We start from the raw sequence: 23435 nt of genomic DNA on the forward strand, positions 1-23435 counted from the left end.
CAAAATCTTAAAATGTCTATCTATAAAAGCCATAAAAGGTTTATAACTATTAAGGTCTGTGTTAAGCTTGCAGAACAAAAAGCTGCATTCAAATTGTGAAACAAAGCACAGCACAGATAGTCCTTAAGGCCTTGCTCTGTTATGGTCGAGGTGGAGACCTTTCTGTCAGTACGAGGGTGGCGTGTGTGGGTGTGTGTGTGTTTGTGGAACGAGTGGGGGCACTGGAACCAGGCAACACTGTTTACAGAAGCAGATGGTAGGCAGGCTCTCCTAACCACAATGCCAGAGGCGACCATGTGAATGACTAATATTGCTTTTTTCCTGGCAGAGCTGATACCAGTCTACTATTCTTTCATTCACTTTCCAACACTTAGAGCTGAATCGAGTGCTTAGAGCTGTGTTTTGAAAGCCTTTAAATGCTTTACATCTTACAAGTAGCAAATTTCCATCCCAACTGTGGTGAACTTGTGTTCTGTTAAACTGAGTAAGAGGCATCAGGGAATCAGGTCTCGGATTGGGCCTAGCTGAAAAATATAATCAATCATGACATTAAAAGTTATGTGGAAGTTACATAATTTAATTCATTTAATTTATTGTATTTTTTCTCTACTTCACTCTGTTTCCTCGTCTCCGTCTACTACTCTGTCTCTCTCTCTCTCTCTCTCTCTCTCTCTCTCTCCAGTTGTAGGACAGTTGCCTGTAGCAGCACTCAGCCACATGATATACGCTAAGCTTCTTGCCAGCCAAAACCGCAGTTTCTAAAAATAATATAGACGCCCGTCCCAGGCAGGGAAGGGGAGAGGGAGCTTTTCCAAGCAAAGGAAAACAGCATAGATCTGCATCACATTTTATACAATTGATGATTTTACTCTTTTGTGCACTTTACAGTGATGGTTTTGGTAACTCACACAATTACCTGTTTTCACAAAACAGACAAAAACAGTATAACGCTCACCCAAAATGAGTATACCAGTGTCATACACTGTCCCACAGCACCTCAGCAAGTGTATTTCAGATTACTAAGCAACTCCACCATGTCTGTTGTGTATGTATCTCTGTCTAGTCACCCTGACAGTTGTCTTGAAGATGATCATCGAAGGTCATTGAAGAAATGGCTGGCTGTTCCCAGAGTGCTGTGTCAGAGCATATCAATGGAAAGTTGTCTGGAAGGGAAAGAAATGTGTTAGGAAAAGGTGCACAAGTGGCGAATGACTGCAGCCTTGAGAAGATTGTCAAGAATGGTCGCTTTAAGAACTTGGACTGATGCTGGTGTCAGACGTCTCCAAAAAAGGGGCTGCTTCATTCCTAATATCAAGACACTCCTGAACCAGATACAACGTCAGAAGACGTCTGACCTGGGCTAAGGAGAAAAAGAACTGGACTGGACAGTGGTCTGATGTCCACTTTTCAGATGGAAGAAAATTTTGCATTTCATTTGAAAATCAAGGTACAAGAGGAAGAGGAAGAGTGGAGAGGGACAGAATCCCAGGTGTCTGAAGTTCATTGTGAAATTCCGCAGTCTGAGATGGGGTGCCAAGTCTTCTGCTGGTGTTGGTCCACTGTGTTTTATCATGTCCAAAGAATGGGATAGTCTACCAGGACTATCCCCAACATAACATAATAGTTTGCTGACCATGATATTACAGTGCTTGATTGGCCAGCCAGTTCTCTGGACCCAAACCCAGATAAAGAGAAAGATGAGTAGCACCACTTTCAAAGCAACCTGGGCTTCAATACCATCTCAGCAGTGCCACAAGCTGACCTTCTCCATGCCACACCACAGTAATGCAGTGATTGGTGATAAAGAAGCCCCAATCAAGTATGGACTGTATAAATGAAAACCATAGGATGAGAACACTTGACCCTATTCAGTGTTATATAAAAGGCGAGACCTGACTCCAGATCAGCACTAATACTGATAAATATGGGTCAGTGGCTGCACTTTTAATCATAAATATCCCAGAATGGTTCCGGTAAAGCCTTTACGAGTCTCTAAAACATGAGATTCCCCAACGCTTTCGGCTTCCTCGCGTACATGCAGTCGAAAGTGGACAGAAATCACATACTTGGCATTGTATTTTTTTCTGGATTAAAGCCTCTGTAATCTCTGCATTGGTTTCAGATTATACAGATTCATTCACCCAGTGCCTGCATCGCAATCTGCAGACCGTGTGTGTGTATGAGCAGGCACACCACCCCCCACCAACATGTGTGTGTGTATGTGATTATGAGAAAGAGCGGGATTATTCTGGCCTGTGTACAAACGCAGTCTAAATGGAGAACTCTACAATCCTTGTACACTCGTATGCAAAGGTTTTGGCACCCCATTCAGATTCAGACATCTTTGTTGACTTTCTGTGTGAAAATAAAATTTTACACATATCTTTAAATCTTGATTTTTTAAATTTATTTATTAAATTTAACATGTTAAAAAACACAACAAATAAATATGCCATAACCTGTGTTACATAACCTAAAATTCTGCCAAAAATACCTAATTAATTCAGTCTTTCGGGCCCCAGTCAGTCACATGCCCTTAGAATTGTCCTAACATCACCCCATATGGTGCCCCTGGAGAGAGCTACTCTTCTGTAGGTCATTTGTTGTTCCCCCTTGGGTTCTTTCCCGCCTTTTTCAGGACTGCCAGTTGTGCTCTTGGAGTGATCTGAACAGTATGCCCATTCCTAGAGTAGCAACAGTCCTCCATTTACAGACAATCTGTCTAACACCCAAGTCTTTAGCAATGCTTTTGTAGGCCTTTCCTTAATGCGTCTTTAGAACATGCCATAAGAAATCTTCTAAGCATTGATCACATCGAAGGCATGGTTCGCACACGACAACAGATTTGGGAACCAGGCTTTGTGTGCCTTTATTTAGTGGACAACTCACATATTAAACCAACATTTCCATTCTTATCTTCTTAACTGAAACACTTTTGGCCTAATCAGCATTACCACAAAGCTTCACTTACTTTTTCTAGCCTGCACTGTGGATGTCTACTCCATGTGCTCAATTAAAGTCATGAACAATACAGCTGTGAGTGTTACTTTGGTTAAATTGTGTTTGTAGTCAGACCTGATTATATAAGTAATCAATGCAGAAATCCAGGTACTTCCAAAGGGCTCACTTTCCTCCAACATTTGTATATACGTATATACTATATATATAATGTAATATAATATATATATTACAGTCACTTCAATTAAAAGTTAGGAAGGATCCTTCTCCTGTAAACATACCTCAGGGATTTTGCATCAAAATGACCTCACAATAAAGAGAAAGCATCTCAAAATCACAGTATCTTAAGAATAATTAATTCATAAGAATAATTCATTAGAATAAATAGAAAACAATGACATAGCAATTCATTTATTTAAATAATTAAAAGTGATGAGAATGGACTTTCATTAATTCCAAAATACCTAGAGCCAATTTTCCCACCTGTTTTTGTTTAAACACAAATCCTAAAGGCTTAATCTTTTGGCTTTGCCCTTGGCTGGCTGTGCCTTGCCCAGAGCTAATCAGCAGCAGAAAGGTTTCTATTCAAACCTACACAGCCAAGTAAGTCCTCATTTGCTCTCTGAATATGCAGCTGGTCCAACCGAAATTAGCCACAGGCCTGCCATCATCTGATCAGCCTTATCCAAGCACACTCGCAGCGGGAAGGGAGGAAACCTTGGACACAGCCTCTATTTTAGTAAATAAAAGCAGACATTATGCTTGCACTAAAGACTGTATAATTTTTTAGCTGATTTAAATGTGTACATTATTTCCATGTAGGAAAAATATGTATCACACGTATTAATTAGCACAATTATTGCAAAAAAAGGAAGACAAATCTGTGCTGATGTAATATAATTCATTCATATGGAAATAATGCCCACATTTAAATCTATTAAATTAATGTTTTTCAGTGCACTTCACTCTGCACTCTAAACATCACTCTTACAGTATTGTGTGCCAGTTCAGTTTGGGTCCTTTAAGATCTCTTTAATTTGTATATCTGAGGGTAAGTCAGGGTTGAGGCTGTTGGGGTCAGCCTAATCAGGCGGGCCAGAACTCCAAAGCTGGGAGTGGGGGCCTGTCTAGGGTAATTACTCTGTTCTTTCAGAGACAGATGGAGGAAGAGAGATGGGGAGGGGGGTGCAATGTATGCAACATTACCACAGCTGGCCTAAAAAGGCAGGAAAAATACTAGTTCCCTCCAAGTGAGAATTTCTAAAGGACTACCATTTAATGAGGTTGACCCCAGACAGGCTGAATCGCTGTTTAAAGCAGTATTGTAGTCAGGGTGTGGAATTCAGGCTTTGAGCCTCTCCTAAACTACACGCCTTTTCTGGACAAGCTGAGAGACACCCAACCGTCAGCAAAAGTGGACTAACGTGGTATATAAGTATTACAGGACTGTACATGACGCAGACTTGGGTTAAGCAGTTCTACTTACTCCTTGTCACCAAAGTTACATACTGCAGTTAGCAGCGATAGAGATGCTATTCTCTCTATTACACGTCAGTGGAGCTGCTATTTTAAGGGTAGGAATATTACATTGTGTTTAAATGAAGAACAATTGGAGAGCATGTATGAGCGATGCATATTCATCGAACTGCCATAACATTAGCACCTCCTGCCTAATATTGAGTAGGTCCCTTGTGCTGCCACAACAGATCTGCCCATTCGTGGCATGGACTCATAATATTCATGGATGATGAAAATTAGCTTTTCATGTTTAATGTTATGGCTGATCAGCATATGTATAAAAATGGCATGTCTAAACACAGGATTTCATGGATTTTCAAAATATAATTAAAAACAAATTATTAATGGATTCACTGCGTTATCACAATTACAGATTTTACCAATTATTAAGGCATTGTTGATGTATCCTTAGCAGTTTTGGGTATTATAATAATAATAATAATAATGATAATAATAATAAGAGAAGTATGAAATACCTCCCTGCCTTCCACGTTTTCCACCAAAGGAAGTGCATCACTGGGTGCAGGTCACATGTTTATTAGAATTGTTCCACACATTTTTATAACAGAATTGACCAGAAAATTGGTCAATATAATATATTTGTCATTACTGAAATGACAAATTATGCAGAAAATAGATGTTCTATACAATATGTTCTGTACCTTTGTAAATAGAATAAGCACAGGATAAAAGCACTTAAATATTTCATGTCAATTAATTAAATAAAAGGAGGCAAAAAGGAGTTATTTAATCATTTTAATTTAATTTAATTAATTTTTGTTTTAAGTGTGACAGGGACAGGGCCCAGTGACAGGGCCCAGTGGCAGGGCTGCAATGAGATATTCCTCATGAAGATTTGTAGAGTATGTTTTTGTGTGTGGTGATGGTGGTGGTGGAGAATTAGGAGGAGGAGGAGGTGGAGAAGGAGGAGGGTATGGTGAATTGGCCCATGGCCTTTCCTGATGCAGACTGGGTCCTTAATCTGAGCGTAGCCAGGTTAAAACTATTAGTCCAGCAGACGGCCGGCACCATCTGCACACAGCTAATAGCCAGTGAGGAGGCCTAAATAGTGCCCTGGTGTGGTCTGAATAGAATAGTGACCCTCCCCCAACAAACACACACATTCATAGCAAATGGAAATTAGCTTTCTAGGTTTTGGACTGCACACCTGCCACTAAACCATAAAACACCTGTGCCTCTGCTACTGTCGCATGCTCTTTCTCTAAGTAATCGTGCAGATGCTCTACTCTGTTCCACAGATACCATCACAACATGCTGAGACTGAACGCTACTGCCTGGTGTGTTTCCTTCTTTACTGCTCACACACACTCACACAGACATCTGTGTTTTAAATGCTGTGCTTAGGACTTACATGAAGTCTACTGGTTACAGGCACATAAAAGCACACTGGGCGGTTTTCAGAACAGCCTGGCTGCCCCGGCTCTGACTGATTATGACTATTGATACTGACATGAAGAGCATGTAGACTGTATTGCATCCTTCAGCCAAACTGGGATCTAAGCAACGTGACCAAAATAGCTTGTAAAGTCTCCAGCCATGCTTTTAAACACGTGTCCAAGCTATGCATACAGCCAAGCCAGCAGATGGCAACACACTCTTATCCACATACTGAACAACACAACGTCCTCTAGTGGTTAATACCCAATTTAACAGAGAAATGAGAAAATAGGAAAAAATATATTAATAAAATATTAATAATAAAATTAATGAACTTATCTTAGGTGCAATTATATACATACATATAATAAATATAACAATACATAAACGTAAATGAATTTGGAATTTGAAGGACAGTCCATATAAGAGAATTACTGTACTGTATTGCAAGCATAGAATGTGTATAATATTTTGCTCCATTTGGGAATAGTTTGGTAAAATCTATAATTTACCTGTCATTTCTATTATGTTATCCTATTATAATTACATTATTAAAAAAGAAAAACACTTGATAATGTCCTCCTGTTGGTTTAGACATCAGAGGACGTGTCCTAGTTAGCCAGAATGGGAGTGCTTTTCTGACCTAAACCTGTTTGCTGTAGAAAAATGACAGATTTTTTAATGTTATTCTTCAGTTTTTATCAATTTAAAGAAAAATCCCACCTGAAAGACAAAAAAGAAAAAAATGTATTAAGACATTTAGTCGTACAGGCCCAGTCTTTAGGGATTCACTCAGGAGCACCTTCAGTTTTGTGTCTTTTTTTATTGTTTTTATAAAATCTCCATATTGAGCTTTTGTGCAAAATGGTACATTTTAAATTATTTATCAATTTTATACAGATAACTGCACTCGATCTCGTAAAACAGAAGGACATTAGAATGCTGTAGAAAACCGAGAAGATACTGCTATGTTTTTGTAGTTTTTTTAAGATATAAATTTTTCTACATTATAATTTAACGAAAAATATGAATATATTTAGGCATTCAGCTCCAGTCTATAAGGATTCACTTGGGAGCACCTGTAGGTTTGAGATTTTGATTGTTTTTACATAAAATCTCTGTACATACATTATTTCTATACATGATGTAAATATGATTAGATTATTCAATGATTTGAAGCTGCTTCATACCCATTTATTTACATTTACGGCATTTAGCAGACGCTCTTATCCAGAGCGACTTACAAGGTTATTCGTATTACAAAGGCGGGCCAATGTAGTGTTAGGAGTCTTGCCCAAGGACTCTTATTGGTGTAGCACAGCAGCACAGTCACCCAGACTGGGAATCGAACCCCATTCTCCCACGTGGTGAGGTAGCTCACTAGCAGGTAGTGGTATTATCTGTTGCGCCACACCAACCACATTTGGGACTGTTTCCCAAATTGCTAATTATTTGCAACTTAAAGGGAAACTTCATCATTTAACAAAAAAAAAAAAGATAAAAGAATTGTTGGATAATTTAGTTACTTAGTCCGCTACACCAAAAAGAGGACTCGGGCGAGACTCCGAACACTACATGCTTCAACCTGTGAACAATGAGCCTTTTACAATGGTGGTGTTAGGACAGAGAGGTTGCAGTGTCATCAACAACAATATAACCAATTTATTTTCTTTCTAAAACAACAGGTAAATCTGCATGCGTTGGCTGGGTTAATATATATGTATTTCTGATAACAGTAAAATAAATCTGAAAATGAAAAGAAATCTGTGAGGGAGCTTGTAGAGGCATTAAACTGCTCAGGCTTCTGGTTCCTATCGCCAGTGTAAAGATTCTGGCAGTGCATTTCACATCAAACCACTGAAATTTATATAATAACCATATAATTAAACATTTAATTAACCTTTCAATTTTTTCCTAGAGCAAAGCTAACTGTCATACATACACAAAACATGCCTAAAAGGGGTACCCAAACATGAAAGGAGAAAGGGGAACATTGTGTGCATCTTTTTCTTTGAAGGATCGTTTATTCGTTTATTGCTCCATCTAGTGGTCAGTGGAAGTAGTGCAAGACTCTTACTGTGGTCTCGGTCATAATCAGAATCTCTCTATTTCTCCTAGTATGATACACATACGAGGAATTTTACTTGGTGAGAGAAGATAGAAAGATAGAAAAATACACTAAACAATACATAGAATAGAATAATGAGTCCAAAAGTATTAGATGTAATAAAGAATAAAAAATTATTATATACAAATATAATTATATAAACATTTACAGAAAATTAACATGCTGTGCAAATCATCAAAGTGTAAATGTTATGCATGTTATGTATCAGCACTGTGTTGCGGTTATGTCCAGTTTGGTTCAGTGAAATTTAGAAACTCAGTTCAGTTATGGATTAGGTTTATAGATTATAGTGGGAGGTGTCCACTGTGGTTTAGGGGCGCTACAGCTCTGGGGGAAAAAGCTGTTAGCATGCTGTGTTGTGCTGGTTTTGATGGTTCTATCAGAGGGGAGTGTATGGAAGAGGTGATGAACCAGGATGAGAGTATTGTAAATTCAGTCTTGCTAGAATACAAGACCTCCACTGCTCACAGTAAAAGGCTGATAAAGACGTGTTTGGATAAAGCCACCCTTGCCGGTGACTCACTGCACTGCAATGATGCCAATCTGGCCACATTCCGAATGGATTCCGGCCCGGTGACTTGGAAGATCTCACTGTTCATGAAGCCAGTTTGAGACGTTTTTTGTGATTTTTGCACATTTTTTGAAAAGAAAAGATTAAAATATTGCATGGACATAAGTATTCAAACCCTTTACTCAACATACCTGAAACTGATCTGCTATTCCTTTTTGCAGATCTTCTCTTCAAACTCTGCCAGGTTGGATGGGTAATGTGGGCGGTTCTCTCCAGAGGCGTTCGACTGGGTTCAAGTCAGGGCTTTCTTAAGGACATTCACAGAGTTTTGCCTAAGCCACTCCTGCGTTGTCTTGGCTTTGTGCTTAGGAATATCTATTAGTACTGTCTCTGTGCTCCATTCAACTTTCCTCCAGCCCTGACCAGTCTCCCTGTCCCGGCTGCTGAAAAGCACCCCACAGCATGATGCTGCCACCACCATGCTTTACTGTAGGGGTAGCATTAGGCAGGTGATGAGCAGTGCCTGATTTCCTTCATACATGAAGCTTAGAATTAAGGCCAACAGATCAATCTTTGTTTCATCAGACCACAGAATCTTGTTTCTTACAGTCTGAGTAAGAGTCCTTTAGGAGCTTTCAGGTGTCTTTTACTGAGGAGAGGCCTCTGTCTGGCCACTGTGCTGTTGGGAACTTTCAGTGCAGCAGAATGTCAGTGCTCCACACAATCCTGCCTCTGAGCTTCACAGGCAGGTCTTTCCTCCTCATGGCTTTGCCTGATATGCATAGTGAGCTGTAAGACAGGTGTAATCATGTCCAATCAACTGAATTTACTGCAGGTAAGACTCCAATTAAGGTGTAGAAACAGCTCAATGATAATAAAGAGAAATGAGAGGCCCCCAGAGCTAAGGGTAATTGTAGTTTTTCCATTTTTAAAAATGTGCTAATTCTAAAATTCTGTTTTCACTTTCTCATTATGGGGCGTTGAGTGCAGATTGATGGAAGAAGATTTTTAACATAAGCCCACAACACAAAATGTACATAACATACACTATGTACTAATGTTCGTGGATACACCTTCTAATCAAAGCATTCGGCTTCTTTAAGTTGCACCCATTGCTGACACAGATGTGCCAATTCACACACGGCTTGTCTATCCCTGTAGAGAAGTATTTTCAATAGAATAGGACTCTCTGTAGCAGAGACACATGAACCTGTTGGCACCCAGCATAATGCCAGGTGTGGGTTAGAGGGGTATAAAGCCCCCCATCATGAATGATGGTGCTCCATCCAATGGATCATCCAGCATCCTGAGCTCATTAGAACCTGCTGGATGCAATCAAATCCTAACAGCTAGGCTTTACAACCTAGTAGAAAGCCTTTCCTGGAAAGCAGAAATAGTTACTCCAACAAAGGACAAACTTTTTTAACTTTTTAATTTGATTTCAGAAGAGACAGTGAATGAGCAGGTGTCCCAATGCTTTTGTCCATATAGGTGTCCCAAGGCCTAGACTGCAACCCAGGAAAACGTGACAAGATATTGCAGCAGGATAAACTAACGTTTTTAAAAGTACTTTTAGTACACCAGCGCTGGCAAGGTTTGTCAAACCTCAGCGGCAGCCCAGACTTTGGGATGTGCCACAATATTTCGGTTTTGACTCCTTCAGGACCTTGGAATTTAGAGGATCCATTCAGAGGAGAAATTTCCACAGGACTAAACATTTTTGTTTAACATAGATAAAAAGGCTTAGACCCAGAATTCTTAACTGTAGAAGCCTGTGGCAAGATCAGGTCTATAGCGTGCAATGAGGCAGTGGTGCTACCATATCACTGATGCTAATGGGGCCAAGGCAGGAAGGCTTGCTCTCACAGCTGCATTATGGGGGAAGTATTTCCAATATTTTACAATCTTGAATACAAATGATTTCCAAAACCTTTTATTCTTTTTTTTTATTCAGCCATCAGTCTTGGAACCGTTTTCAAAAAATAGTAAAAGGTCGTATCTTGTATTTTAAATGGGATTAGAGACACTGAACCCCTGAACGAGAACACCGGCCACTCGGTTTCCACCATCACGGCGTGTACAGTGCACACGGTGCATGCTGGGGAATAAAGACGAGAATACTGATTCATTTAATCGAATCGATTCTTTTGAACAATTCATTTCAGTGAAACAAACGGCCGATTCAACAATCCGTTGTTTGACAAAGCGAGTCATCTTTATTGAAACGTCCTCTGTGAAGATACAGTTAGTCTGGTGTACTCTAATTCCACTTAATAATGGAGTCGGACTTGGATTGCACATTGCACCGAACAAAAAGAGGAATCCAGCTACAAAACTGGGGTTCATTCTTTCAGATGAGCAAACACATGCTATGTCAATAAAAGTCTTTGGGCAATACTCCTTAGGCTACACATGCTTAGCTAGCTACCTGCGATTGATTCAAGTGTAAGTCGCTCTGGATACGAATGTACAGGCAAATGCCATAATTGTAATAGGTGAGATTTTTATGTGCAGTTTTATGAATTATTCTGATATGATCGTGAAGCGATCGTTCTTCTGAGTCGGTTCTTTTTTGTGAATCAGTCCAACCGATTCATTCAAAGGAACCCGCACGGGTCTGACTTCGCTACTGGAGAACGGAATTATGGGATACTGTCCGTCGGCGGCGCGCAGCCGCCATGTCTCCTGAAGATAAGCGGCGGCTAGCTTTCACCTCAGCTGCGCTGCTTGTGGTCGCTCTGTTTTTTCTCGCACTGAGCTACATACCGACCTATCTGTATATACTTTTCTTTTTCGCAGGTTTCTGTGGGGTTGGTTACTATAAAGCGGAGGAGTTCCGCCTCTTCGACAGGTTAGGCCTCAATCCCCGCCGTGGCCTGACGGTGCCGCCGGCTCTGCTGCGCTGCTTGCCCGGCGGGTCTCTGCGAGGAGCGCCGGCTAGCACCCGAAACAAGAACCGCGTCAACAAAAGCGATGCGAGAAACTCGCTAGCGGCTTCTGTCGAGCGGCATTTCGGGAGCTCTGTTCAGCGAAGAGAAGCGTTCAGTGAAGCCGCGTTCAGCCCGCGGGACTTACTCATGGGGAGTTACCTCGTTAAGGCAGAGAGTCCCCCCGGCGCGGGGAGGCCTGCTGGAGCACCCGGGCTTCACATGCATCCCGGAGAGCAGCTCCGAGAGAGACTCGTTCGGCCGAACCACGGCGTCCCGACTCCGAACAGGAGGCTCTCCTTCGGGTAACTTAACATTCGGTTCAGTCGCTGCTCGAGTGTTCGTAGCCTTTTTACTCTCCGATGAAAGACTTTGAGCGACTTTCCAGAACTTTCCTGGTTAATGTTTTGAGTAATTGAAGTTTATTTCAGGGTGAAAATCCCACTGAGCCTGACTGTAGAGGGTTCATTGTGTGTGCTGACCAGAGCCGTCTCAAAGCATGTGTTTCCATGTGTTTTCCCTCCAAGATTTGAAAATGTGGGAGTTCCTTCTGGCAAACGGAGCAGCTCACTGACACAGAGCGCTAACGTTAGACTCCCCACCATCCACTAACGTGTACCCTTATGACTGAATAGTGAACTTTAACCTTTTACTACTGAATGTGGGTTTAGATCAGTATATCTATTTTCTTAGAGACGTGTTGTCTTAGAAATATGCGCAGATTTTGCAATAAAGTCCAAGAACTTAAAGGCCAGACCTGGAAAGCCTTTGACCGGGGAAGTTATTGTAGGCTTTACTTTTTTGAATCTTGCCCACCACTTTGTGCGATCGTGTAAATGATCATTGCTGATCTATCAAGATCCTAGACAACCACTTGTCAGTTTTTGGAAGCACAGTTGTTTTCCACTCAGGAAATCAAGGACAGAATAGTTTTGAGTTACTGTTCATCTCCACAAATCTCTGGTGAACTGATCTGTGGGGAAAAAAAAAAAAAAAAGTTTACTTTTGACGATCAACTTTTCATTATCAGTTTTATTTGAACCATCAGCTGTGGCTGTCCAAAGTTTTATGGTTATGTTTGGTTTGTGTGTGCCAGACTCTTAATAAAATCTTATTGAAAGTTCTGCAGGTTGCTTGCTTAAGTCTGTGCTGCTTTCTCTTTTAGCTGTTTAACAGTGTCTTTTGTCATCTCATTCCAACAGAGACCCAGCAGGTACCACAGGGAGGTTTACCATCACCCCCCAGAGGCATTACCCGCTTCAGCAGACAGGGATGTCTTCAGTGGGTGTGCTTCCCCCAGCACAGTGGGATGGGTTCCGCAAGAAGAGCATCCTCACCCAGCGCAATACTCCCACACACAGTCCAGTTACAGTGAAGATCGCTAGACCAGACAATGCATCTCGGTCATCATTGTGCGTACCGACAGCTTTTCCACTTCTTATTACTGTTAATTAATAATGTCTAAAACTGTAATGTTAAGATGGGTTTCTTTTAATCTGTTTATGCAAAATGTATATAAGGAAACCAAGATAAAAAGGCCTGATCTTTGAGGGGGGGAGGCTAAATGTTATGTTTTGATTGTAATCTATTTAAAGTGAACTGCTATCCTAGCTTCGCTGCACAACAGGTCGTTGGTTCTGAATCTTGTTTTGTGTTTTTGCCTACAGTTTTGACCAGCTGAACTCCCCTGGAGCTCTCCCATCTCCTGGGTTTGGGGTCCAAGCTGACCCCTGCTCTAGAGAGACTGTGTTGAGCGTGCTCAGAGAGAGCCGTAAACGTGACGTTGATGATGAAGACAAAGGCCATGCAACTGGGCAGAAGAGCAAAAGGAGGTATCGAGCTCAACAAAGATTATTGACTATTTTTGAGGAAGACTGTTTAAGCCAGAGCACTAAATGTTCTGTTCTGTTAAAACTGGCTTAATCCAGCACCATTCAGCCAAATAAAAATCTTAAAATTCTTGATTTTTTTTTCATGTTACAACTGTGTAACTTGTATAGACCCAAAAGCTCATAAACAATATTGGAAATATCTACCTTTTCTTCATTAGGCGCCATGACAGCAGTGGAAGTTCCCACTCAGCGTTTGAGCCTCTACTTGCAAACGGTGCCCCATCACAGCTTGTGCCAAAGTAGGTTACATTTACTATGCAGAGATATTTCCTTGTCAGCTGTTTTGTTATTCAAACCTGTTTGAAATTCTCTGTACATGGAAAAACAGGCCTTGGGCAAACCTAGAGAAAGCAGTGCCATTATAGATTAAAGTGTAAAATATGTGTAATTCTGGTTTGTTACAACATGTCTAAGCTTGTCCTCCTCCTTAGACCTGGAAATTTAAAGAGAGGGATGAATGCCTCAATGGTGGAGGAGTCCACAATGAAGAGATCTCGCACGTCCTCCATAAGCTCAATGAGTGGTGTACCGGCTTCCTTCGGCGTGCCAGGATCTGTCCGCAACCCCATTCGTAGTTCCTACAGCTCCTCTCAAGGCTACCTGCAGGTAATTAATCTAACTGCACAGTTCAGTATTTGTTATTGGGGGGTGTTTTTTTTTAATTAAAAATGTTTTTTTTTTTTTTAATTTATCTTAAGTCATAACTTGCCTGTTGCACCAACAATTAAGCAAGGATTTGTTAATCTAGGGTTTGTTAAATCTAACTCTTACACCACTTATTTTTAGGTATGGATAAATTTTAATTAAAATTAAATTACATTTTTAAATAAATTAAATTAAAATGTATGTGGTTAATTTTGATAGCCTGCCCTAGTGGAATAGCCAGTGTAAGTCATTCTTCTGGAAAAATCTATATATTTTTGTCTATTGCACAATATTACTGCCATTGCAAACTCTGCTACTTTGGCTAGTCAACTAAGCGTTGGTGCGAAACTACATGTGATTAAAAAAACATCCATACTGATAGGATTCACAGACAGATTATTCATTGAGTTGTACAAATGTTTTTTTCCCCCAGTTTCTGCCCTGCATACTTGCATGGACAAAAAAGGCTGCTCTCTAAAGGTCTTGCTTGCATAGCAACCCATTTCCTGAGCAGAGTCTGGTGGTGATGTGCTGCTTGTTTTAGAAAAAGTGACAGTGTTAAACACCACATTCTCCCAAAGTGGCTGTTTTGTTTTATGGTGTCGCCAGATTTAGGGACTAAAAGACAATCGCTAGTGGGCTGGGTTTTGTGTAAATACTTTGGGCATAAACACATCAAAGTTTAACACTATGAAGCAAAAGGGTCTTATTTAATCTGTTGGTTTTAAAAACCAGGATTCCAGTGAATAGTGTTTTAAATCTAACCCTGATTGGTTTTTAAAGCCTTTTTTTAACTATTAAGATTTGGTTCAATCGTGCTGAAGAAACATGACCTGTTGGTGCAACAATTCCTTCGTTTTTATACAAGTTTAAGCAAATCTGATAATTTTGCCCATGACTGTTTTGTCACCCCTAGAGAAGAGCGGCATCTAGTTTGAGTTTATCTCCGCTCACGAGCCCTGCATCATCGCGGTGTCAGACTCCTGAGAGAGCGGCTAAGAAGCCCAGGTATGCACCGTTACACACATTGTGGTTTGGTATAATGGCACATTTAAAAGTAACTAAACTCCACACACATCAAATCATATTCAGGTTTTTGTTTAATATTTTAGCGCTTTACAGATGGGTAATTATTGTGTATATGGTGCAGGGAGGAAGATATCACTTCTCCCAGTTCTGCTTCTTCCATGAAGTCTGATAAGACACCCACCGACCTTGCTCCTGGCTCAGGTAAGGTTATATGGTTATTTTATGTTTTACATAATGTCTGACTAAATAAAAGATGCAGACTACACTATCTACTATACTATATAATATCTTAAGTTTTTGTTTTTGTCTCTTAGGTTGGCTATTTTATACCATGAGATATTAATCCCTTTAAAACATGCTTTTAAAACCCTAGGGGGGCTCACTTTCAATTACAATGTCCAATAAGTGTGTGTCTCCCCCCCCCCTTTAAGTGTAAATTGGAAAATATCCCAGACACCTTACACATTCCCCCTTATATCATTTAGTACCTAAATGAACAGCAGCTTCATTGAAAAATAGTTGTGTTAAAAGGTGACTAAGTATTTAGAGCTTTAATAGCATGGCTATTTATTTTCTATAATTAGTCATTTCGATGCTAAATATATAAAAGGATTAATGCACATCTAAAGATCAGATTTTTGTGAAATGTGATTGTCTCTCACAGGGAAACGCAGCCCTGTGCCTGAGGCCCCTGTTACATCTGCATCAGACTCTGGAGGAAGTAGTGGCAAACGCAAGCGGAAAATCCAGCTGGTATCCACACGAAGAGGAGACCAGATTTCTATGGTAGGTTGTGCACGTACTCCTCAAGTAGGGTTTTGTTACAATTCTACATCCATTGTAAATGTTCGACCACTTGTTTATAAAGAATGTGTTTGTTTTTGTTTTTTTTTAAACAAAGGCCGGTTTTCCTTTCCCTCTTTTTAAAAGTGCATTTGTTACTTTAGCTGAACAGTAATAATAAGATCAAACTTTCATTTTCTCCCAAGCCCCCTCCTCCTGAGTTGGGCTACACAGTCACTGTGAAGGACCTGGACATGGAGAAGAAAGCTGCTATCAACCAGATCCAGAAAGTCCTTGAGGAACCTGGTGAGTATTTGTATACTTTTAGGACTTCATGCGTGTGTAACACTGATATTTTTAAAGCTGTAAACAATGCAAAAAGTTAGGATACCCCAGTTTCATACCTTTTTTTAGTAATTAACAATAATAACAGTAATACATGTATATTATTCAATACTTGAAAAATTAAAATGTACATCCTTATTTAATAACATGCTCATTATTCCCCCCCACCCCCGCCCGCAGAGCCAGAGAAGTCTACTCCTGCTCCCGCTTCTGCCCCTTCTTCTACTCCCTCTCTCAGCCTGTTCTCCCAGGTAGCTCCAGCCTCCTCAGCTGTATCCAGTCCTGGTGTGAGCACTCCCTCTTTGGCACCTCTTTCCGCTCCTGCAGTCAGGCCTCCACCTGTCTACACCACAGTCTCTGCCCCTGCTACAACCCCAACAATTGACCTCACCGTGGCTCCAGCCAGCACAGCCAGTCCTGCACTGACCCTGATCACTACCCCTGCCGCCGTCGCCACCACCACCAGCACTTCAGCTGCCCCAGCGCTGAGCCTGTCTAACCCACTACTGGAGTCCCTTAAGAACATGAAGAACAGCTCCCTCATCAGTTCTCCCTCACCCCTGGCTGCTACATCTGCAGGTACAGTGGTATAACGCATGTGAGGTCACACATTAGAAAGGTGTACAGGGAAAAGATGCATATATATTGGTTTGGGCAAGTTCATTGGATTGTAACGGAGTTCATTGTATATCTGATTAAGATCTAGTCACTCAAAACATCTACAGAGGTCAGAGACGCATCTTGACCACATTTAACACAGGTATATACGGAATGTGTTGTGTGCATACAGTAAAGAAAGCAGAAATGTCAAATCTGAAAAATCTGCAAGTAATAAATACTGTTGTAGATATGTAGATTGAGCAAAGTCCTTTACCCTCTCTGCTCCTTGAGCGTTGTGTGGCATGTGTGCTCACTGTCAACTGTGTTAGTGTGTGTTCGCTGCACGGATGGGTTAACGGTGGATGTGTTCCGTGTGTCCAACACTAATGGTGAATATGGTTGTCTTGTCTAGTAGCAGATGAGAAGCCATGTTTACAGTAGTTACAAGAAGTAAAACAAATCATCTGTGTTTAATATGCTTTTTAACCTATAATAAAGAGAGGGATAAGATTAGATTTGAAGAAAATATGGAAATTGCAACAGCAATTCAAATCAAACATTCAAATCAAAGTTTGATTTGATTTCTAAGAAATAAGTCTAATATTGATGGCTTATAGCGGTTCTGTGGAAATGTTTTAGCTCTTGGGGTTTCAGGAGCTGCTTGTTTGACATATGATTTGTGCTTAGCATTGGAGTATGATTATTCAGTGGATCAGAATAGGGCTTGTTGACCACATTAACTTAATAGATTTTTGTTTTTCCTAGCACACTGTTTAATTAGTTGACTAAGTGTCTGTGTCCCTCTGTTCATAGCTCCAGCAGCATCTGTGATTACGCAGGCTCCTGTCTCTGTTGCCCCCGCTGGTCAAGGCACCGGAGCGTTGAAATCAGAGCCTGCCCTTGCTTCTCCACTGCCCATAGTGTCCGCTTCTCTGGCACCGGCCACTCAGTCAGCAAGCCCCATGCCCTCTGCCTTTGCCCAGATCCTGGCCCAGCCGCTGCAGCCCTTATCTAGCACCCTCAGTCCGGGAGGGAGCAGTCTATTCAGCCTCAAGCCTCAGGCAGCCCCTGCATCTGCTGCACCTACACCCACTGCATCAACTATCCCTACAATGCCTGCGAGCAGTGCAACCAACCCAGCGCCATCTGGGTTCAAGCCTATTTTTGGGGCAGCAACCACAGCGCCAGCCTCTGCTGCAGAAGTCAAACCCACGCAACCCGCTTTCAAGCCCATTTTTGGCAGCGCGGCTGAAGGCAGTCTAAGTGCGTTTGGTCAGCCAGCTACATCAGTTCCCTCTGCACCAGTGTCACAGAGCGCCACATCGCTTTTCGGGAACCTGACCAACACTCACCCAGCATCTGCATCGGTTGCATCATCCACGCCTGCCACCCAGACTCCCAGCAAATCTCTGTTTGGAAACTGGCCCTCTGCATCTGCTGCTCCTGCACCAGCTGTAAACAGCACCTTTCAGTTTGGAGCACCGTCATCAACACCTTCCTCAGGACTTGGTGGTGGCACCACCACCACCAGTAGTAGTAGCAGCACCACCTCCACCTTCCAATTTGGTGCTTTAAAACCCTCACAGACTGCTCCTCCAGCAGCTCCTCCAGCAGCTCCTCAGAGCACATTCATGTTTGGTCAGACACCTGCTGCGCCAAACTCTACCGCAACCACGTTTGGAGGGTTTGGCATGGTTAGCAACACAGCCACCACAACAGCGAGTGCCCCTACGACCCAGGCCACCTTTGGTAGCTCCTCATTCAGCACATCCACGTCCTTCCCCAACGCAACCACTCAGGCGCCTGCTGCAACAAAGCCTTTCACGTTCGGTGCTGGGAGTGGAGGGAGTGGGCCTGCACCGTTTGCGTTCGGAGTACCTGCTAGCACAGCAGCGCCTTCTTTTGGGACTCCAAGTCAATCTGCGTTTGGCAGCACCACAACAGCATCTACTTTCGGGACTCCCAGTCAGCCTGCGTTTGGCAGCACCACGGCAGCACCTACTTTCGGGACTGCAAGTCAACCTACATTTGGAAGTACCACAGCAGCGCCGACTTTTGGGACTCCAAGCCAGCCCACATTTGGCAGCACCACAGCAGCGCCTACTTTCGGGACTCCGACTCAACCTACGTTTGGAAGCGCCTCGACTGGCTTCTCTTTTGCGAACACCACCACCCAGTCAGTGGCTCCAGCCTTTGGGGCCACCACACAGACTGCTGCCCCTGTTCCTGCCCCTGCCTTTACGTTTGGAGGAGCCCCAGCTACCCCACAGAACAATGCCCAGAACGCACCTGCCCCTGCAGCTTCAGGAGGGTTCAATTTCACTGCATCACTGTCAGGAGCACAATTTGCAACACCTGCACCTGCAGCTCAGACTCAAGGGTTCACGTTCGGAAATAGTAATGCCGATAACAAGCTCACTTTTGGTGAGTACATGTACAGATGAAGACTGATTTCTGCATGTGTAATTATTTATAAAACTATATATGAATGAATATAGTCACAGTCTTGCAAAAACCTAATCTTTAAAAAAAAATGTATATAATTTAAAACTGGCAAGGTTTGATTTGTTACCATTGTTGTCCTGGTGAATAGACCAATATAAATGATCTAAAATTACTTGAAATGATTTTTTTCACATTGTGGACTGTGACAATATGTTGGATAGTGTAATTTGGTGCCTGCTGGCACAAAGTCACATTTTCCAGCAGGTTTTGTGTGTTTATTGTGTAAAAGAGCCTATCCAGAATCTCTCCTTCTTCTGGTGACTAGATGATTAACACACTTTGTTTACATAGGAACATCCACCCCTGCGTTTGGCAATTCTAACGCACCCATCCCATTTGGCAGTCCTGGAACACCTGTACAAGGATTTGGCGCCTCACCTTTTAGTAAGTATTGTAGAACTTATTTATTTATCTAACCAGGGTATAATGCGTAAGAACATGACCATAGAGGGCCATGACAGGTGCTTAATTAAACATTGGAGCTCAGGCTGGATGCTTAGTTTGCCATCAAATGCAGCGAGTGCCGTTTTCTTTTGTTAAGAATTTGCATGGTTGAAGTTGGTGTGTTTACATGATTAATGCGAATTTACAAAAATGTGATCAACATCCATTTCAACATTTACAAAATTTCCTGCCTCATTATTTTATTACATTCATTTTTGTTTTGTATACTGTTCTATAAGCTGTCTTGTCTTTTCTAGACACTCCTTCTGCCACCTTCTCGATTGGTGCGGGATCCAAACCATCCGGGACGCGGCAGAGGCTGCAGGCACGTAGGCAGCATGTGAGGAAGAAGTAACGCTGACCAAAGGCCCGACCCTCAACTCATCATGTTCATTTGGACAAATGCAACGCTCCTCATGACTATCCCAGCCGCTGCTGCTACCACCACCGCCGCCGCCAACGAGACACGATCAGGCTTTTCACAGGACACATCTGACCAAACTCTACTGTACGGCGCTGTAGTCAGTTAGGGCTGGTCAGATGTTAAGTAAGAATAACTGGCAATCCTATTCATGGTTTAAAGCAGGAGAGATTGGAATATCCAGATCTTCCTGTGTGGAGTCACTATCTAAACGCGAGAGGCGTTTGGACAAACGTTAAACGTTGTACTTGACAAAGAAAAAACTTGGACATGAACATGAATATGAGAAGTCCAGGCCAAACGAAACTGAATCTGGTTTTGACTCACCGTTTGTTTTTTTTTGCTTTTCAGGGTTTTTGTGTTAGTTTGGGTTTTTTTGTTTTAAAAAAAAGCTAGCTGGCCGTTTAACCTACATTTTATGTGATTACATTAAATGCAGTGAACCCCCTTTTTAAAAAAAAAAAACTTCTGCGACTGTAGTACAACAGTACTTTTTATGCTTTTGATCATTGACTGAAATGCTTACTCGGGTTGCCTACATGAACGTCAAAGTTCTCTGAGGTGAAAAGCCTACTGTTTTTGTTGAAAGATGGTACAATGTTCTTCACCTGAATGCACAGAGTTGCAAAATAAAGATTTCATTGCTTTTTCTGGCAAATCCCTTTAAAGAAAAAAATCTGATTGGATTACTTATGTTTAAGGGTAGATCCTGCTTGTGGTCACTTGTCATGCACATTAAAATTGACCCATTTAAACCAAAGCAGATGATTTTAGTGCAACAAGCTCTTCTGTTTATCATATGTGTGCTATTGGCTATTTGACTACCTCTCCCATTTTAAGCACCTAATTCCAGTAAATGTTGCATACCTCTCCGTTAACTCGGATTTGATTGATTCTTAAAGGTCCTGTGCTTAGAGTTTTTTTGGTCGTGTTTAGGATTAATATTCCACTAGCATTGAGGTAGATATCAACACTTTTTCTTTTCTTTGTTCAGACATTATTTTAAAGCTTCCATGTGCTCTCTTAATTTTTTTTTTTGGGGGGGGGGGAGGGTCCTTTTTATTCAGAGCCAATACCTCACTTTTTACCATGGCCACACTGAACTAATGGTTGACAGCCTATAGGTAGAGTCAGCTACATTATGGTTGCGTGTGGATTGAGGTGAATTGATGGGGGAACATCACTTACATTCTAGGCAGTTATGTCAATATAATTAATGTGACCATAACCTAAGCTGCTCTGATCTCTGTGGCTTAAAAAAAAAGCCCACTCCAGCTCTATTATATTAAACTATTTTGGTTAGATATAGCTTCAGCTCTGCCCACTAGTCTCTTGCAACTTCTGTTGGTCGTTTTCCTTGTTTTATTCCTTGTTCTGTGTGCCTTAGTGCATCTGAATGCAGTTTGTGTGCTGTGAATGATGTCAAAGATCTGTAGTAATGGGTGTACTTGAAAGTAAAAAGCAAATAGAAGACAATTGGCAAGCAATATGAGGGCCCGTTTCCTAGACCATGAATAAGCCTAGACATCGACATCGGGGAAACCCTCCCATATAACTTTAACTTCTATGTGACTACTTCTGTTTGGCTTGTTACTGATCTCAGGGGTTCGGTCCACTTCAATGCTGGGCTCTGAATTTCTCCAGAGCTCGATTCAGTGACAGCAATTTTTTCTTTTTTATACCAATGTGATTTGGAAGATGTTTAAAACTGTCAGAACTTATGCCAAAAGTGCTACAGAAAATGAGTACATGAAACCACAGGGAGGGCTGCTTTCACTATGAATGTGGTGACTTCAATCTTTTTCTGAATTAAATTTAGATTTCTGAGCAATTTTTATTTGAAATCCATTTTTTTTTTGTAATTTTGCATGCACATTGTGAGACTTAGCTGTGTATGTACGCTATAGCTTGTGCATGTTCATGAAATATGTTCTGCGAACGCTACAATACAGTGAATACTACTGTCATTCCTTCAGGATGGTCAAAGGCCAGAGAGCTGAACTAGATGTAGGCAGTCTGTTGAGTTGACCACCTGAGCCCCTCAAAAAAAGGTCCTGCAGTCTTATTCAAGAAATTCTCAGGTGTATTTTCAGTGTTTCCGTATCTTCTGGTTTGAAATCCAGCTCAACCCATTTAGATTTTGTTTTTCTTTACAGAGCACATTTTAAGATGCACAAATTTGGAAGCACAAACCCCCCTCCGCTCTTTACATTTCATCTTTTAAAAAAACAAAAAAAAAAAACACCCACCCACATTAACTTTCTGTACACTTTTATTTTTCTGTTATTTTCTTAGCCCCTAGCGTGGTATTCTTTATGTGAGTCTTAACCTACTAAGTAGTTTGTAAATAAGTAAAGTTTCTGTGTGCCCAGAATGATGGGTATAGCAGCAGGGGACCAGGCTTTTCATTGTTATGGAGCCCTACCAAATAAACTGAACGTATTGGACACATAGACTGTTGGGAAAATGAGATGTATGTTGAGAGCTGGTTTTCTCAAGCTGTGAGTGTCTGGGAGCTGTTTTGTGCATTGAGTGATGTTTTTTTCTGGATGTTTTGCTGTAAGCGTGTTCTGATGGCAAGTTTGTGTGTGTGTATTAAGACTGTTTGCTATGAACCCATGGAAGGGAGTATGAGTATGAGTGCGTGTGATTGGAGCAGCGTATTAGAATAAACCCTGTGTCTGCTCAGTGTTCTGGTGGTATGTACTGGTTTTCAATAAAAATGTGATAAAGTGCTTGCCTGGATTAGTAATACAGAGCTTTGATGTTAACTGCTGAACTGGGCATAAGAGCTATGTTGACTAGGGTTGAGTATTACAATCAAATTTGATGGTCCTGAATGAATTACTCTAATAGTAGATAGTACTGGGAGAGATAAGTGTCAGTGAGCATGTTATGAAAATCAACAATGTGTTGAACAGATTCACAGAGCACAAGCAACACCCTATTTTTAAACACTGCCTTTAAATATAGGTAAGGAAAAGAGCACACAAAAAGTTTGGCCATCCTACATGGTCAGTACCCAATAACACCTTTCAGTTCCAGTTTGGGTTTTTTTGCTTTTTGAACCCATTCTTTCATACAAAAGGTTTGTAGTTTTGTGGGATTCTTGGGCTGTACTGAATGTGCTGCTCTTTTCATGTATATCCATAGATTTTTAATAATGTTTGGGTCAGGGGACTGTGAGGGCCATGACAAAACCTGGTTTTGGAGGGTTTGTTTCCATCATTGTCCTGCTATACAACTAGATCTGCTTTTCATCTTCAGCTTTTTTTTCTTTTCTTTTTTTTTTTTTTTTTTACAGACGGGGTGACGTCAGCTTCCAGAATTT

The 23435-nt window shown here is 41.4% G+C and overlaps 1 protein-coding gene across 1 annotated transcript; it reads left to right on the forward strand.

The window, feature by feature from the left end:
• Nucleotides 1-11146: 11146 nt before the first annotated feature.
• Nucleotides 11147-22839, forward strand: pom121 (POM121 transmembrane nucleoporin). The gene is made up of 13 exons (XM_072658347.1): nucleotides 11147-11745; nucleotides 12643-12852; nucleotides 13108-13272; nucleotides 13491-13571; nucleotides 13764-13938; nucleotides 14894-14985; nucleotides 15128-15207; nucleotides 15671-15792; nucleotides 15996-16095; nucleotides 16315-16713; nucleotides 17548-19158; nucleotides 19531-19623; nucleotides 19941-22839. Exons 1-13 carry the CDS (start codon nucleotides 11192-11194, stop codon nucleotides 20036-20038), a joined length of 3780 nt encoding a protein of 1259 aa, XP_072514448.1. The 5' UTR covers nucleotides 11147-11191; the 3' UTR covers nucleotides 20039-22839.
• The last annotated feature ends 596 nt before the right edge of the window (nucleotides 22840-23435 follow it).

This window comes from Salminus brasiliensis, chromosome 16 (genome assembly GCF_030463535.1).
Source record: "Salminus brasiliensis chromosome 16, fSalBra1.hap2, whole genome shotgun sequence".
Classification (NCBI taxonomy): domain Eukaryota; kingdom Metazoa; phylum Chordata; class Actinopteri; order Characiformes; family Bryconidae; genus Salminus; species Salminus brasiliensis.

Coding starts and splice junctions, on each gene's coding strand:
- pom121 (XM_072658347.1), top strand. CDS start 11,192: ATGTCTCCTGAAGATAAGCGGCGGCTAGCTTTCACCTCAGCTGCGCTG. Junction 13,572..13,763: donor CCATCACAGCTTGTGCCAAA/GTAGGTTACATT, acceptor CCTCCTCCTTAG/ACCTGGAAATTTAAAGAGAG. Junction 13,939..14,893: donor CCTCTCAAGGCTACCTGCAG/GTAATTAATCTA, acceptor TGTCACCCCTAG/AGAAGAGCGGCATCTAGTTT.